This window comes from Ochotona curzoniae, unplaced genomic scaffold (genome assembly GCF_017591425.1).
Source record: "Ochotona curzoniae isolate NIBS_2020 unplaced genomic scaffold, NIBS_Ocur_1.0 contig_4501, whole genome shotgun sequence".
Lineage (NCBI taxonomy): Eukaryota > Metazoa > Chordata > Mammalia > Lagomorpha > Ochotonidae > Ochotona > Ochotona curzoniae.
In genome coordinates, this window is record NW_024466307.1 from 588,430 (window position 1) to 604,593 (window position 16,164).

A 16,164-nucleotide genomic window follows, 5' to 3' on the forward strand; every position below is an offset into this window, starting at 1 on the left:
CTCCAGCGTCCTAACCCTGGGAGGCTATGATGAGGGATCGCTCTTGGCCACACACATGGGATACCCAGATGGGGCTCTAGCTCTGGATATCAGCCTGGCCATTTCCACAAGTTGGGGAGTAAATCAGGAGGTGGGAAAGTTGTCCTCTCTGTCTCAAGTACACAACCGTCAGAAATTTCCGTTTATATTACTGCCAGGTTTTTGGAGCCTGTGCATGCTCCTTCCCCAGGACCGTCCTGCCTCCCCCATGTGCTGGGACATGGTCTGGTCTGGGTGGATACACAGTACTGGTCAGCCTGGCCCACACCAGGAACTCCATCTGAGCCCAAGCACTTAGACCATCCTCTGCTGTTTTCCTGGACGTTAGCAGAGAAAGGGATGGGAAATGGAACAGCTGGCTGTGCCCACAGATGTGCACTGAAGCTTCTCCTTGGCTCAGGCTCCCCTGATTCCGGGGCCATGGCTACAGGAGGTGGCCAATGAGATGCTCACAGCTCAACGCCGGGCTGGACTGCAGAGAGCAGAACTTGTGCCAGGAGCCAGCGTTGTGGTACCATTGCTTTCTGCAATGCCAACTTCCTGTATTGGAGCATCAGCGCTACTCCATTCCTGATCCAGCTCCCTACTTATGCACCTGGGAAAGCAGTGGAAGATGACCCAAGTTCTTTGGTCCCTGCACCTACACCTGGATGGAGTTCCAGGCTCCTGGCTTCTGCCTGGCCCTGCCCGTCTGTCTGGGGAGTGAACCAGCAGAAGGAAAAGCTCTGTCTTTATCACTCAGACTTCCAGGTGAAAAACAAGAAAGTCTTTAAGCATACAGAAGCTGCCTGGTGCTGGGCTGCAGCTGTTTGTGCCACTGGCACCATGCTGGCACCATGCAGCCTGTGCTGGATGACCTATAAGGAATAGGAACTCATTGTCTCGGAGCCCGCCCGAAGGTCACCTAGAGGGCTTGTTCAAGGGCTGCTTTCTGTCTGTGGCCTCCCCGAGGAGGGTCAGGCTGACCCCCAGGCCTCCTGAGCCTCACCCCAGACCACATGTGCCACCACCTGGGGTTCAGGAACCCCAGTCCAGGGCAGGGGAGGTATCAGCACCCATTGTACGTCTCTGAGGCATTGCCTGTGTGTCATGCACAGTAATGCTTGTAAATGTGTGGGTTGCAGACCATGCAGACTGTAATAGAGGCAGACCGGGGTGAGGTCGTCAGGCAGCACCCCAGCAGTGTTCCTTTCAGAGCCCTGCCCTGCATCTCACGTTCAGAGCTCCCAGCAGATTCATGGCTGACTATTTGCTCCCGAGCAAGGAGTTTTTATTGAAGCATTTTCTGTTTGAGTCTTACTTAAGACTTAGTTCATTAAGTCTCTCTCTACATATATGTGTGCATATGAAGATTTATTTGCGTATTTGAAAGGCAGAGTTTCAGAGAGGAAGAGACCATCTCAAAGCCCTCACCTGCCTGTTGTGTGACCTCAGAATTGTCCCCAGAGGTGCCCAGCAGCCAAGGCCTTCACACTGAGGTTGAGGGCATAACTGTGTTTGCTCCACCTGCTGGCATGCATCGTGTCACAGAGACACGTTGGATTTGGGGTTCCTAGAGCTGGGAGCCCCCTTGCTGAGCTGAGGATGCTATACCTGGGTGAATGCGAGGACTCCAAGTGGGTGTTTGTACAGGTCACCTGCTGAGATCCCCAGGGGGAGCACAGTGCTTGCTCCTGCTGCAGCCTATTCACTCCGAGTCCTCTGCGTGCCACCCACAGCCATCCACTGTGGTGTGGAGAGGCCCCCGGGCCTGCGCTGGACAGCAACATTAAACACTGAGGAATTCCAGGCTGCAGCGGCTGGTGGGTCGGAGTCCTGCGCCTCTTGCTCAGGCCTTGCTTTCTTCCTATCTCAATCGCGCTTTGTCTGCGCTGAAGGTCAGGCCGCGGGACCAGCTGTTCCTTCAAGTTTGGCCGGGGAGGGTGGGCATGTGGACTGTGCCATGTGTCCCTGCCATGTGGACATGCAGCCGCCATAAGGCTGTACCGCACACACATCAGGGTGTAAGCAGAGTCATGTCCGGCAGGAGTGTGGGGGACGTTGTCCTGGAGTCACTGTCCCCTGCTCCCGCCCCCATAGTGCCCATCTCCCCTGTGGGCAGCACCAGAGCGCCTTGTGGCTGAGGTCCTACAGGTGTATGGGGGTGGGGGTGCCTGGAGGAGGGCTGGGTGTGGAGAGCAGCCACCCAGCCCTACTGACCTCCATGGGCCTCAAACTCCCCTCAGCACCCACACCCAAGTCCAGCTCAGAAGTGAGTGCTGGTCTTGTGTCTGGGAGTGACGTCCACACCAGACATGACACCAGGCCCATGTTTCTGGACAGGGCCTGTACCCTGCAGGCTGGGGACTGGACCTGCTTTACAGTTTAGCCAGCTGCCTGTGAGGAAGGGACTCCTGCCTGTCCTCCCAGGGCCCCCAGCTCCCATCACTCCCTGGGATTCCACCAGGGAAGCCAGGATCTGTGCATCCTACAGTCCAGCCCACACACTCTGTCTTCCTGTGGCTTCCCCTGTGACGGTTCCTCATGGCTGTCCCTGTGGCTCCACTGTATGACCCCTCCGTGTTGCCTCTTCCCCATGGCTGCTCCCCGTTGCTCCTCCCAGTGACTTCTGATGGCTGCTCCCCATGGCTGCTCCCAGTGACTGCTCCCCATGGCTGCTCCCCGTGGCTGCTGCCTGTGGTCACTCACTATAACTGCTCCTCCCCATGGCTCCTCCCCATGGTTGCTCCCTGTGGCTGCTCCCCATGGCTGCTCCCAGTGGCTGCTGCCTGTGGTCACTCCCTGTGACTGCTCCCCATGGTTGCTCCCTGTGGTCACTCCCTGTGACTGCTCCTCATGGTTGCTGCCCGTGCTTGCTCTTCATCATGGCTCTTCCCTATGGCAGCTCCCTGCAGCTGCTCCCCATGGGGTCTGGAAGAAGATGCTGTCTGGTGGGTTTTTTGAGGCCACAGTCTGCTTGGGTTGTTCGAGTTTACACAAATAAAGTAGCTGACACCACAGCCTGACAGCCATGTTCTTGCTGGCCACATAATTCCCCCACTACCACTTCCTCTGCCCTGGCCACTGTGAGCCCCAGAACATGGGCCTGGCCAGTGGACCTGGTGGAGAGGCACTTTTGCCTTGCACCACATGAAACTGCTTGGGTGTGTCCGCTAGGCTCTTGAAGGTCCTGCAGCTCTGCACTGGCAGATGTAGATGCCACCAAATCCAGGGCTCCAACCTGCTGGGTTTCTAAAATGACTTTGTAATTATGTGGAGGGCAGAGTCACACACACACACAAATCTTCCATCCACTGGCTCATTTCCCACATACCTGCAACATGCAGGGTGTGGTCAGGGCGAAGCCAGGGCCTGGTGCTCCATCCAGATCTCTCAGGTGTAGAGCCCAGGCTTTGAGCCAGCACTGCTGTTTTCCCAGTGCTTCAGCAGGGAGCTGGACTAGAACAGGAGAAGCCAGCACCGAGGCCAGCGCTGCCCTGAGAGATGCCAGCATCTCAAGTGGCTATTTGACCCATCACAGCACTGTGCCTGCTGCCTATGGGTTCTATTTGGAGTCTGTGCTGAGTTGTGCCTCAGGAAACTGGTCAGGAGCCCCAGGCAGGTGGGTGACAGCTCTGGGATGTTTAGGTCCTAAGGGTGATAACTGACCCTGCGCTGGGCCCTGCAGGGGGCCTGAAGACCCACCTGCCTTCCCACACCTGCCTGGTGCAGGCTCCAGCCCTGTTCTCTGAAACCTGAGAACCCGCAGGGGAGTTGGTTTTCTGACATGGCTCCTGTTCCCTGAACCCCAGGTGATTCACCTGGCCTGCCTTGCCCTGTGTGTGCCCTGAGATTCAAGAGCTGTCTCAGCTGCAACCGCAGCCCCGTCTCTGGGCTGCCCCTAACCCCAGGGCTCCTCTGTAGCCTTCTCAGTTCCCAGAGCAGGCTCCCTGGGGAGAGCATTCAGCACCAAATCAGCCCTCACTTAGGGGCCTCTGACCTGTCACCCTGACTCTGACCCCTGAGCTCTGACCTGTGGCCCTGGTTGTGTCCTGGGCTCTGACCTGCGGCTCTGGTTGTGTCCTGAGCTCTGACCTGTGGCCATGGTTGTGTTCTGGGCTCTGACCTGTGACCCTGACTCTAACCCTGACCTGTGACCCTGGTTGTGTCCTGAGCTCTGACCTGTGGACCTGGTTGTGTCCTGGGCTCTGAGCTGTGACCCTGGTTGTGTCCTAAGCTCTGACCTGTGGCCCTGGTTGTGTCCTGAGCTTGCTCCCTGCCCAGCATCCTGTGTCCCCACATGTGTCTCTCTGGTGTCCGCCCTCATTGTGCATCACTGCCCTGCCCTGTCCTGGTCCAGCGGCTTCCCCTTGGGCTTGGCACTGACAGGCTGGAACAGGGCTATTGTATTTGTGTGAACTGCTCTCTCTCTGCCTGTCTGGATGAGCGCAGCGCTGGGGACCTGGAAGATGCTTGTCTGCCGAGTCAGCCCCCTGTTAGCTCCACAGGTTCTGAGGGAGGAGGCCTCATGACCAGCGTCCACATGCGTGATCCTAACCAGGCCGCGTGGGGCCCTGGCTGCCCTCATCCCGCTTGCATGGCCACTCCCCTACCTGGCAGCCACCAGTGTTCCGACTGCAGCGGCTGGTGGCCATGAACAAACTCACTTCTCAGCCCAGGGCTGGCTCCTGCACACTGCCTGCAAGGTCCCTGACAAGGACAGGGGGTCTGTGAGGGTGAGAGCTGAGAGGGACTGGGCGGGCAGGGCAGGGCTGAGCCCAGTGCCTCTGAGCGTGGGTGAGCAGGTAGACATCTCATCCACCACCATGAAGTCAAGGCTGTGGAGCTGCACCGATGTTACCACCTCGTGTAGGAGCTGCTCGGTGGGACAGGGACAGGGAGGGGCCGGGGCTCGGCAGGGCGGACTGGCCAGAGCTGCGTTGGAGAACAGTGCCAAGTGTGAAGGGCCAGTAGCAATTCCCAACTTCAAAGTTGTCGCTGGGCTCTTAAAGTCTCCACCGCTGTCCATGTCTTCTGCATGGAGTGAACTTGGGGTACTAGGGCCTGTGACGGGGGGCGGGTGGCCCTGGGGAACTGGGGCCTGTGACAGGGGAGGGTTGGCCCTGGGGTACTGGGGTCTGTGATGGGGGAGGGGTGGCACTGGGGTGCTGAGGCCTGTGACAGTGAACTTGAAGGGATTATGATTCTGTTCATGGCCTGTCACCTCTGCATGTGTGGGATACAGCGACCTACCTCCATGAGCTAGGTCCCAGGCCGTCCCAGCATCTGCTCCTAGTCCCACATCTTGTAGTGTCCCATGTCTCCTAGTCCCACAACTGCAGATCTTCTGAGTAAACTTGGAGAGACTTGGATGGCTCTTCTCGGAGCCCAGGTTCCTCCTGCAAAGCCCAACAAGGTCCCAGGTCCTCACTGTGCAGCCTCATGGGGTCGATGCCTTTGTCCCTAACATGGTCAGCAGGACTCAGTCCATCTGCACATGTGACTTGGTACCTTCCCTCAGCTGCAATTGGGGCAGTGGGCTCAGCGCCTTGTCTTCTGCCGTTCCCACCAAGTTCCAGTCCCTGCAGCATTCCACTTGTCCACCAGTGGCATTGACAGTTCTGTGTCGGTGCTGTGGAGGCACTGGCCTTCCCGCAGGGCTGTGATCCCTGACCAGGCTGTGATCCCTGCAGGTGGATGGAGGTCTGCCTGGTGGAGGAGCTGCCGCCGACCACGGAGCTGGAGGAGGGGCTCCGCAATGGTGTGTACCTCGCCAAGCTAGCCAGGTTCTTCGCCCCAAAGTTGGTGTCAGACAAGAAGATCTATGACGTGGAGCAGACGCGCTACAAGGCAAGTAGGGCCCCAGCAACCTGGCTCCCTCCCTGTGGGCGGGCGGTTGGAGGTGAGGGCTCACTGCTGCCTTCCCACGTGTCCCTGCAGGCCAGGAGTGTGTGGGTGGGGCTCCCCAGGTGGCTGCAGCCCTGGCCTGGCCTGGCCTCCTGGTCAGTTCTCCGTGGAAGTGTCTGCTGTGGAGAACGCAGCGGCTTCCCACCAGGCTGTGTCCCTGTGGTACCCACAGGACTAACCTTTATGCATGCGCCTGGGTGAGCTCCCCACCCTGTAAACAGAGGCAACTGAGGGAAGTCTGAGACTTGCTTGCTGTTTAGCGGGGACAACTGAGGATACACGAGTGGCTGCCATCTGGTTTGGGGTTGGCCAGGTGGAGGGTCTGGGTTGGTGATTCCTCAGGTCGCTGTTGGGTTTGTGTTTCAGGCTGTGGTTAGGTCTAGGGGCATATGCTGGGTGGGTGCTGTGGCTAAGGTTTAGGGTTGGGATTAAGGTATTAGCCTTAGATTTGGAGCCTGGGCTAGCATGAGTGTGGATGCTGATAGGTGCCTGTGTGCCTCTCCAGGTGACTGGAAGACTCTGCCCAAGCTTGGCCCACAGCCACTACCCCTTCCCAGAACTGTACACCGGGATGAATCTGCCGCTTGGCAGCAGAATCCTGGGCACAGCCAGCTGTGTGGGCCGATGGTAGACAGGTCAGCCGGCATATCCCCCCCCTTTCTGAGTCTGTGTCATTTCCATAGGGAACTATGAAGGCGGGAAAAGTCTTTTGTGCAGGCAGTGGGTCTGGGGGCAGCAACCAGGACTTCAGAGATGCGCAGGAAATGCTGTCTGAGTGACCCCTGCCCCTGCACCCTGCCACGATGTCTCAAGTCCCTGCCTGGAATCTCAGTGAATCATTTCTATTGCCATGGCTGTGGTGGCAGCAGGGGAGGGGGCATGTTGGTGTTGGCACCCATGTGGGCTTGGAGCAGAGTGTGGCTGGGCACCCCTCCTCTCCCTCAGGCAGGTACAATGGTGTCCAGGACACAAGACCCTCGGGGCAGCCAGGCGAGGGCCCACCCAGATACCTGTGAGCAGCTGTGGGGGAGGGGCCTAGAGGCAGTTGCAGGCTAGGACAAGGGATCCCGTCCCTGGTGCCAGGCCCCCAGAACAAGGGCAGTGTGGATGGGAGCTGCCATCTATGCGTTCCCTGCCTGGGACTTTTCCCGTGTTTTCTGTAGTTGGGGTGCTGCCATGCCTGGTGTTTCTGGGAGTGACAGTTGTCCTCGGTGAATGACCCAGTCTACCCCAGGTTAAGCTGAGGTGACATGACTGTGACCGCACCTGTGTCCGCACTTCTATAACTTCAGCGCTGCAGTGGGCCACATGTCCTGGACCAGGAACATTGGATCCTGGGGCTGAGGAAAGGCTGTGGGGTCAATGGATAGCAGGAGCTCTCCTGATCTGAGGCCCTGCCAAGTGTGTGCCCAGCAGGCAGAGTCAGTGAACCTCACTGCAGGTCTGCAGGGGCTGGCCTGGCACACGGGGTTCCTGGAGCAGGCTGAGGCCTATGAGCCAGGCACCCAAGATCCCGGGGCAGGCCAAGGCCCTGAGCCTGGCACACGGGGTCCCTGGAGGATGTGTGTTCTTGAGCCTTGAGGGTGCAGTGTTGGCTGACAGCTTCACTGTGCGTGGACACTCTGGCTCTTCATTGATGTAGGGACAGGAAGCTGTGTGCTCCGGCCCTAACCCCCTTCTGTTGGCCACACATGGTGGTTGCACAGACAGTGTTGTCACAGCGACAGGGACCCCACATCCCCTCTCTGCCCTGGTCTGCCCCATGGAAGGAGCTGGGTAATGGCTCTTGGGAGGAGAGGGGAAAGTAGATTAGGGTCAGCCAAAGGCCCTCCCTGTTCCTCTGCAGCTTGGTACTTGGGGTCTGACATCCCCCTAAACATGACACAGACCTCCTGCAGAGCCGTCTGGCTGTGTGTGGAAATAGGACACCTGGGCATGTCCAGACAACTGGGCCAGGAAGCATCTCTTGGCCAGGGTCCCAGGAATCCCCACTCATAGCCAGTCACTTGCAGCTGATTCTAGTCATAAACTGAGGCATGTGAAGTGTGACTCACACTGATGCAGTGTGAAGAAGTGATGGGGAGACAGGATGGAGCTGACCCAGGGCAGGATCACATGCAGGCAGAATGCGCTGATCCACATGGTTCTCATCAGAGGCTGACCTGCTCCAGCTGCAGCTGGAGAGGCCGAGAGCCAGTAGGTCTCCACTTGGGAGCTGCAGTCAGTATGTGAGGGAGAAAGGAAAGCCAGGTTCCTGACATGTTGCAGCGGGGGCAGGGGGCCCTTCGGAGAGGAGTTTGCTGGGAAACTAGGAGGTAAGAAGAGTGACTTCTGTGTGCAGTCGACACCAGGGGCAGGAGGAACAGAGGGACTGCAGCGGGGGACAGTGCAGGCAGGGAGGAGATCATGTGTGACAGTGTCTCAGTTTCCTGTGACTTCACCTGGTATGCACGGAGCCATGGAAGGTTAGTCAGAGATTCAGGGTGCAGGCCGCAGAGCTCACCAGAGTGAGCAGCAGGGAGGGTGCAGGTGGGGACAGATCTGGTGAGCAGATAATTCAACCCTCCTGACAGGTGCATAAGCAGGAAGTGCATCGCTAAGAAGAAGTATAAGACAGGAAACTGCATAAACCAGCAGGAAGTGCAGGCAAGAAGTGCATAAACCAGCAGGAAGTGCAGGCAGGAAGTGCATTTGTACAAAGAGCATAGCTTCCAGTGGAGAAGCAAAGAGTAGATTCTGGAATGGAAACGAGAGGAGGCTCTGAGAAAGCTGCTGGGGCTGGGAGACCCCTGGAGATTGCCTCAATTCTGACAGGGCAGGGGCCGTGGGGGTCTCTGAGCATGCTTGGCCATTTTCTGTTGCTGTCAGTCTCCCAGACTGGGAGCTTTACCAACGACAGGGGTTTCTGTAGCTCTGTGTTGTGACTTGGCAGGGGTCAGATGATGATGATACAGGACAGGCCATCAGCTCGGTCTCTTCCTCTTCCTGCAGTGGCACCCAGCCTTCTTGAGGACATGTCCAAATGCATTTGAGGTCAGGTTTGCGACATGTGGATCGGGGGGACACATTGAAAATCAGAGTGAGGATTCCAAGCCAGCTGGGACAGACAGGACAGAGAGGATGGTCCAGGTCATGGTGTGGAGAGGACTCCAAGATAAAACAAAGGTCTAGATGGGGCCTTAAGATGCACAGCCTGTGGTGCTGTCGGTGCATTGGGTGAGCCTTGCACAGGGCCAGCACAGGCGAGGTCACTGGTGGGAGCGGCAGAGTCCAAGTCCTCCAGAATCCACTTTGGCACTGATGCTGCCAGCCTGCCCTTCAGCCCAATCTGGAAAGGGAGGTGCCCTGCACCCTTTACAATCCACCTGCAGCTGTGGGCAGTGGGTACTAGGAACAGACAGTGAGTGTGGGCGGCAACTGGAGCAGGGTACTGAGTGGAGTGGTTGGCTTGCAGTCAGAGCTGCCAAAGGGAGTGTGCAGTCTGGGCTCAACGCTCATGCCCCAGTTGACCCAAATGTAGAGCAGGTGCCTTGAGACATGCTGGTCCTTTCTGAGCTGTTTTGTCATACTGGAAAACTCTAGGAAGCTGGCTTTGTTGGTCCTAAGTGGTCCTGTATGGCCTTCGTACTCAGCCCTTGCACTGCTCAGCCATAGAAGGTACAGTACTGGAGAGAAGTGAGAAGGTGGACACAAGCCAGCCTTGGCTAATTGGGCATGTGGGCTGACACAGATGTCTAGTATTGGGGACAGCAGACTGGGTTCCCATGACCCTGATAGATCACAGTTGGAACCCATTGATGCCCACGAGTCTGGGGACACACTACCACCGTGTGGTGTCTGAGGTCCTAGGCAGGTGTGACCAAGCGTGTGCACGATGCTCCCGAGCTTCGTGAGGGCTCCTTGTACATAAGCAGTGCTCCAAGAGGACATATGGCTGCAGAGTGAGGCCCCTGCAGAGTGAGGCCCCTGCAGAGTGAGGCTGCTGCAGAGTGAGGCTGCTGCAGAGTAAGGCCACTGCCAGCAACTAACCTGTGTGCTCTGTCCCATCACCCCACACATGTTCCCATAGACATCCGGCCTGCATTTCCGACACACAGACAACACAGTGCAGTGGCTGCGAGCCATGGAGTCCATCGGTCTGCCCAAGGTAAGCCGTCCCCTGTATGTGCAGCCTGGGGGTTGGTATCCAGGGGTGTTCAGGGCCCAGTGCTCAGGTCCTTGCTGTTACCCTTGGCCTGGCTGAGCCCATGCTGCTCTGGGCATTTGGGAAATGAACCAGCAAATAGGAAATCTCATTGCCCTTCTCAGTCAATGAAAATTAGCATTTAAAAAGTTGTATAGCTATTCCTAAAGATTCTCATTCTGAAATTACAAAATCCAAGTCACCCATATGTGTCCTCCTCCTGCGTCCCCCAGTGGTGACAGAATTCTGGGTTGAGGCAGTGTTTGTGTATGGGAGATTGTAGGCTTGATACAGTCTTATGCTCTTCATGGGGCACACATGTGGATGTGGGGTATGTGCGATTCCATGTACTTTGTCCCTTGAATCCATGCACGCAGCCAGTACCGAGCAGGCACCAACCACAAGGTCAGACAGGCAGCTGGGGCTGACCCTGAGAGCCAGGCATTGTCCCCTGTTCCTGTCCTTGTTCCTGACTGGTAAATGGGATCCTTGGCGATGTCCTCTGGAAGGGGTGCCCTACAGGGTGGTTGCTATCCACTACACCAGTAGCTCACATCTCCGCTTTTCCTGAAGAATCCTGCTGAGGGCACTCGGTGCATTTATGAAAGATGGGTTTGAAGGAAGAGGCTTGTGACTTGTACACATGCAAGCTGTCTCCAGCAAGGTCTTGGGAAGTGGCCATCGTGAAAGCATGCTGGGGCTGTGTCCTCCTGCCTGGCAGAGGCTGGGGGAGCCATTGCTGGCTTCTGGCTACAGGTGGACATGTGATGACCCTAACCACACAGCAGAAACCAAGACCCTCTTACAGACACCATGAATGCCTACATTTGATGTAGTTGCATTCACTTTAGTTATATCTCACATTTTTCAGTAGTTGTTTTGTTGGGCCATTTCCAAACACAAATGTCTGGAACATGAGGTGCTGCCTCTCCAGGGCCCTGATCATGAAAATGATTTCATCTGTGACTTTGTGTATGTGCTTACAGGGGCTGGGCAGTGAGAATGTCACACGTGGTTTCTGCATGAGTGATCTCATCAGATTGGATAAGTTTGATTTTGTTTTTTTCATGTTGGGCCCAACAATGGCGCTTGAGAGCAGATCCAGGGAAGATGCCCAACAAAACATCAAAGTGTGAATTCAGTTCCCTGTTTATACTTATTCATCTTTGTTTGAAAGATGGAGAGACAAAAGGAGACAGAATTACAGAATTCCCTCCTACCAGCTCTCTCCCCAAATGCCTACAATGGCTAGGGTTGAGATGGGGAGCTGGCAACTCAGTCCAGTCCTGGAACCATGGCCTTCTGGGCACACATTAGCAGGAAACCAGTGGGCAGAGCCAGGACTCACCCTCAGGTCTCACACTGGGAAAGACAGGCATGCCAAACAATGCCTTGGCCCCATGGCCCATGCAGCCCCAGCCCTGCCCACTGTGGGACATCGAGGCTGGTGCTCTCTTCCAGTTGGGCCTCACTCGGCACGGACTAGGCAACAGGCCAAGATCTGGAGGCCACCTGACCCCCTGGGCTGTCTGCTGCTCAACTGGGACCCCTATGCAGCTCACGGATCCCCCTCCTTCTCTGCTTTTTCAAGTCCCACGGGAAATTGTACTTGGGTATTGAGTATTCCCATATGGGACGTGATTTTGCTTTGGTGTTTGTCAGAGTTTACAAAATATGTACTGAAAGCGAGTCATGCAGTGTGCTTATCTTCTATTAGAAGATTAATGCTGATTATTTGTTTTTGTGCATAGAAGTCTGAAAATTTAGCGCCTTGCTCTGAAATCTGTTAATTACCAGGCTTTTCATTTCAAACTGGGAAGAACAGTGTGAATGTGTGTTTCATACCTTCAAATTGAGACCTTCAGTCTGGTCTTCCCACATGTAGACTGTACCCGTGGAGAAGGAAGCAAAATGCTGAGGAAGGCAGGGGGGCTCAGGGATGTAAAGGAAGGTGGGACAAAGCAGAGGGTGAGCCATAGGAGTGGTCAAGCTGGGGCTCAGAGCAGAGAACCGCACACACTGTAACACAGGGCTGGTCAGCGTCCAGGACAGACTGCAGCGTGCAGCCAATAAAAAGAAAAGAGTACCTGCTTCCTTGGAAGGACACAGCCCCTGGGGAGCAGCCCCTCTCCCACAGAGTGAGGACACAGTCCTGGGGAGGACACAGCCCCTGCCGAGCATCCTCTCTCCCACAGGCCACTAGGGCTCAGACTGGCCAGCCATCAAGGACAGGCAGCTTGGGTGGGACCTTGAGGTAGGCCAGGGAAGTGAGTGTAAAACACCCCCATTTCCTTGTCTTCCAGATATTTTATCCAGAAACCACCGATGTCTACGATCGGAAGAACATTCCGAGGATGATATACTGCATCCATGCACTGAGGTGAGCAGACATGGCCGCAAGACGAGGAGTGGATTTACGTAAAACTGATTACAGCTCTGAACAACGTCAAGAGTTCTTATCAATCTCAGTTGTTTTGAATTTACTGATGCAAAGTTAAGATAATTATCACGTAGAAACAATTCTCAAACCTGGAAAATGTTTCTTTAAAAAAAAATCTAATATAAAGTAGAAAGCCACAAAATGGAGCCCCTCCAGTGAAATGAGGCATACCTTGAGCTGTCCTGGGACCCACAAGGGCTGTGGCACGCCAGTGGTGACTGGCACCGTGGTTCCCCCACAACTGCAGGTAGCCAGGGAACCACTTCCCTAATCACCATCACGCCTGCTGTTTGCTTGAACACTGGCTACGGTTAGACTAAATTCCCTTCAGGCACCAAGAAAATCCAGCTGAAGGGTGGTGTCTTTGGTGCTGTACAACTCTAAGGAAATCACACACAGTCACAAATATCACTTCAACAAAAGCCACTTTTCATTTTGCATGATGCAGAAGTTCTGGTTCGCAAATTGTTTTATCTCACTGGGCAGAAGAGCTGTGATTTTGAGGAAGAAGGTTCTAGAAATGGCTGTCGGGACTGTTGTTCTGCGAGCGCCTGTCCTGGGTTCCCATCCCCCTTGATCTCTTCTTGCCAGAGGCTCACAGCCTTCATCCTGCATGGTAAGGAGTGCCAGGCAGCCTACTGAGGGGCTCGCCTCAGTGGGCATGGTCTGCCTAACTCCAGGGACACCTGTGACAGCTGTCCTGGGTCTGCCGCATGCTGGTCCATGGCTGAGGTTTCCCTGCGGCAGGCTCTGCCTGTGGAGAGCAGCTCAAAAGGGGAGTGTGCACCACTCCCACACATCACACTCGTTTGGCATGCCCCACCTCATACCTACACATCACACCTATGCATTGTGCCCACACGTCACCCTCATATGCCACACCCACAATCACATATGTCATACTCACAATCACCCCCACGTGTCATGCCCACATTCACCCTCACACATCACACATGTCACACCCATAATTACACATGTCACACCTGCACATCACGTGTCATGCCCGCATGTCACCCCCACACATCACACATGTCATACCCACAATCACCCCCTCGTGTCATGGCCACACGTCACCTCCATGTGTGACACATGTCACGTCCACTTGTCATACCCACATGTCATGCCCATGTACCATGTCCACAGCTCACACCCACACGTCGTGCGCCGAGGGCATCTATATGAGGCTGGTACCAGTCTGAGGGGTCTCCCATGAGTCTGTTGGAATCCTGCGCTTGTGTGTCACAGCCCAGGCCCCCACAGGCATCATGTACCAGGTCTGGGTTCCTGGATGCAAGGTCTCCATGGGTGACAGAGAAGCGCAGGTTTCAAGCATACCGGGTTGAGGGGCTGGTGGTGGGAGGAGCCCCTTTCCTGTGTACCCTTGGCCTGTGGCCTGTGCCCTGTGGGCTGGATTCAGGCCTTGAAGCCTCAGTTATGTGGAGACTTGCCCTTGCTTGAACTTTTTTTTCTCTTTTTTTTATCTGAGAAGCGGGGCAGTCGAGGCCGACTGGGGCCATCCACGTTGTCAGCTCTCCCCGGATGCCTGCAGCCCTGGGCTGGGTGGGCAGCCTGGAGGCTACCTGGGTGTCCCCCACGCAGAAGGGACCAGCTGCTTACACCTGCCAACTCCCATGCACATGAGCAAGGATCTGGTCTGTTTTCTTACAAGGTTGCCTGTTTATATGCCTGTGCACTCCTGGTGGGAAGCCTTGGCACTCCCAGAAAGCGCCAGCGTGAAGCAGCCTCAGTGTTTATACATAGGTTACGAGCTGAATGCCTTTAAGCTTCTTAAACTATTATTGTTAAAAAGAGAGAGAAAGTGTGATTTTTTAAAATGTTCTAAGTTTTACAAAATCGAATATCTGGAAAGGCAAGTGAGCTGCCTGGATGCTAAGCAGCATCCTCCTGCTGGCCGAGACACCGGCCTGCCCGTGTTGCTCACTTCCTCCTGAGCCATGAGGTATGGCTGCACCCAGGGCCGCAGTGTTATTTCCATGCCTACCCTGAGCTGACCTTCTAGCCACCACATAAACAGAAGGACCCCGCAGGGCTGTAGGACCTCAGGCCTGCGCCCCGGCTTGCCCTCCCCGCCGCCAGACCTGGGCTGCCACCTGCCCTTCCCCACCTCCCAGACAGGCCTGGGCTCCTCCTGCCGGCTGCCAGTCAGGTCAGGTGACTCTGACCCTGGCCTTGCAGATACTAGGCCCACCCTACATCAGTGAAAGACACCCTTTTTGTTTTTATCTGAAGGTGCAAGGCTCTGGGAGATTTTGGTTTGAGCTCAGGGCACCCTCCCCTGTCACCAAGCAAGGCGTTTCTTGCCAAGTTGCACTGGGTGGCCATCCTCAGCCCACCTCACTGGCCAGTGTCTGCCTTGCTCCCCAGCTTGTTTTGGGGTGACACATGGCCTGCCCTGTTAGTGCATGCTGTGTCAATGTTTTCTGGGAATTTGTGGGGCTTTCTAGAAGTCTCCATATCCAACTGGCTGTACCCAGAATTCTCTGACCAGGTGGCTGGTTTACCCCAGCCAGCTGAGCTCAGGCCTCTCTGTGCTGGAGTGTGACTGGCAGTGCTGGGCTCTCTGTCTCCCTAGCTGGTTTGGCCACCCCTCCTTGCTCTTGCACCTTCCTCTTGAGATGCTGCCTCTCTTTTCTGAAACTGTTCATTTGCTCAGAATCCCTGGGATTTGTTGGCCTCAGCTGCCCTCAAGGGGCCTGTGATGCTCTGTGTGTGTGTGTGTGTGTGTGTGTGTGTGTGTGTGTGTGTGTGTGTGTGTGTGTGTTTTCCTACTGAGTTTTGGTGAGCGAGGTTCTGCTTTGCCTGCTGGATCCTGGCTCTCCAACACCCACAGCCTAGGGGATCCCAGGCATTGGGGTGTCCCCTGACCTGAGGACAGCTATCTTGCTGTGAGTCCTCCTATGTCCCCACATGTTGATGCCAACATGGTACAGAGCTGAGGCTGTGAGTGTAGCTGACCCAGATCAGATTAACCAGCTGCACTGAGGACCTGTGCTCTTCTCTATAGCCCTGCAAACAGACAGGGGTCGGTGCATGGGTCTCCTGTCTTCCTGTTCCCTTGTTCCCCTGTGTGTGTCGCCTGTCTGTCCCCGTGTGTGTGTGTCTCCTGTCTGTCCCCGTGTGTGTGTGTCTCCTGTCTGTCTCCGTGTGTGTGTCTCCTGTCTGTTCCTCTGTGTGTGTCTCCTGTCTGTTCCCGTGTGTGTGTCTCCTGTCTGTTCCTCTGTGTGTGTCTCCTGTCTGTTCCCGTGTGTGTGTCTCCTGTCTGTTCCTCTGTGTGTGTCTCCTGTCTGTTCCTCTGTGTGTGTCTCCTGTCTGTTCCTCTGTGTGTCTTCTGTCTGTCCCCGTGTGTGTGTCTCCTGTCTGTTCCCGTGTGGGTGTGTGTGTGTCTCCTGTCTGTCCCGTGTGTGTCTCCTGTCTGTTCCCGTGTGTGTGTCTCCTGTCTGTTCCTGTGTGTGGGTCTCCTTTCTGTTCCTCTGTGTGTGTTTTCCAGGCTTTCTGTTGCCATGTTTTTGTGTGTCTCCTGTCTTCCTTGGCTGTGTTTCCATATGTGTAGGTCTCCTGTCTGCCTGTTCCTGAGGAACCCACACACCAGATGACG

General features: G+C 55.7%; 1 protein-coding gene across 1 annotated transcript in view; it reads left to right on the top strand.

Moving 5' to 3' along the window:
- IQGAP2 (IQ motif containing GTPase activating protein 2) overlaps window positions 1–16,164 on the top strand; it is a 103,362-nt gene that overhangs the window by 25,117 nt on the left and 62,081 nt on the right. The window contains exons 3-5 of the mRNA XM_040985938.1: window positions 5,712–5,868; window positions 9,995–10,072; window positions 12,412–12,488. Coding sequence (XP_040841872.1) covers window positions 5,712–5,868; window positions 9,995–10,072; window positions 12,412–12,488 — 312 coding nt within the window. The remainder of the gene's footprint in view (window positions 1–5,711; window positions 5,869–9,994; window positions 10,073–12,411; window positions 12,489–16,164) is intronic.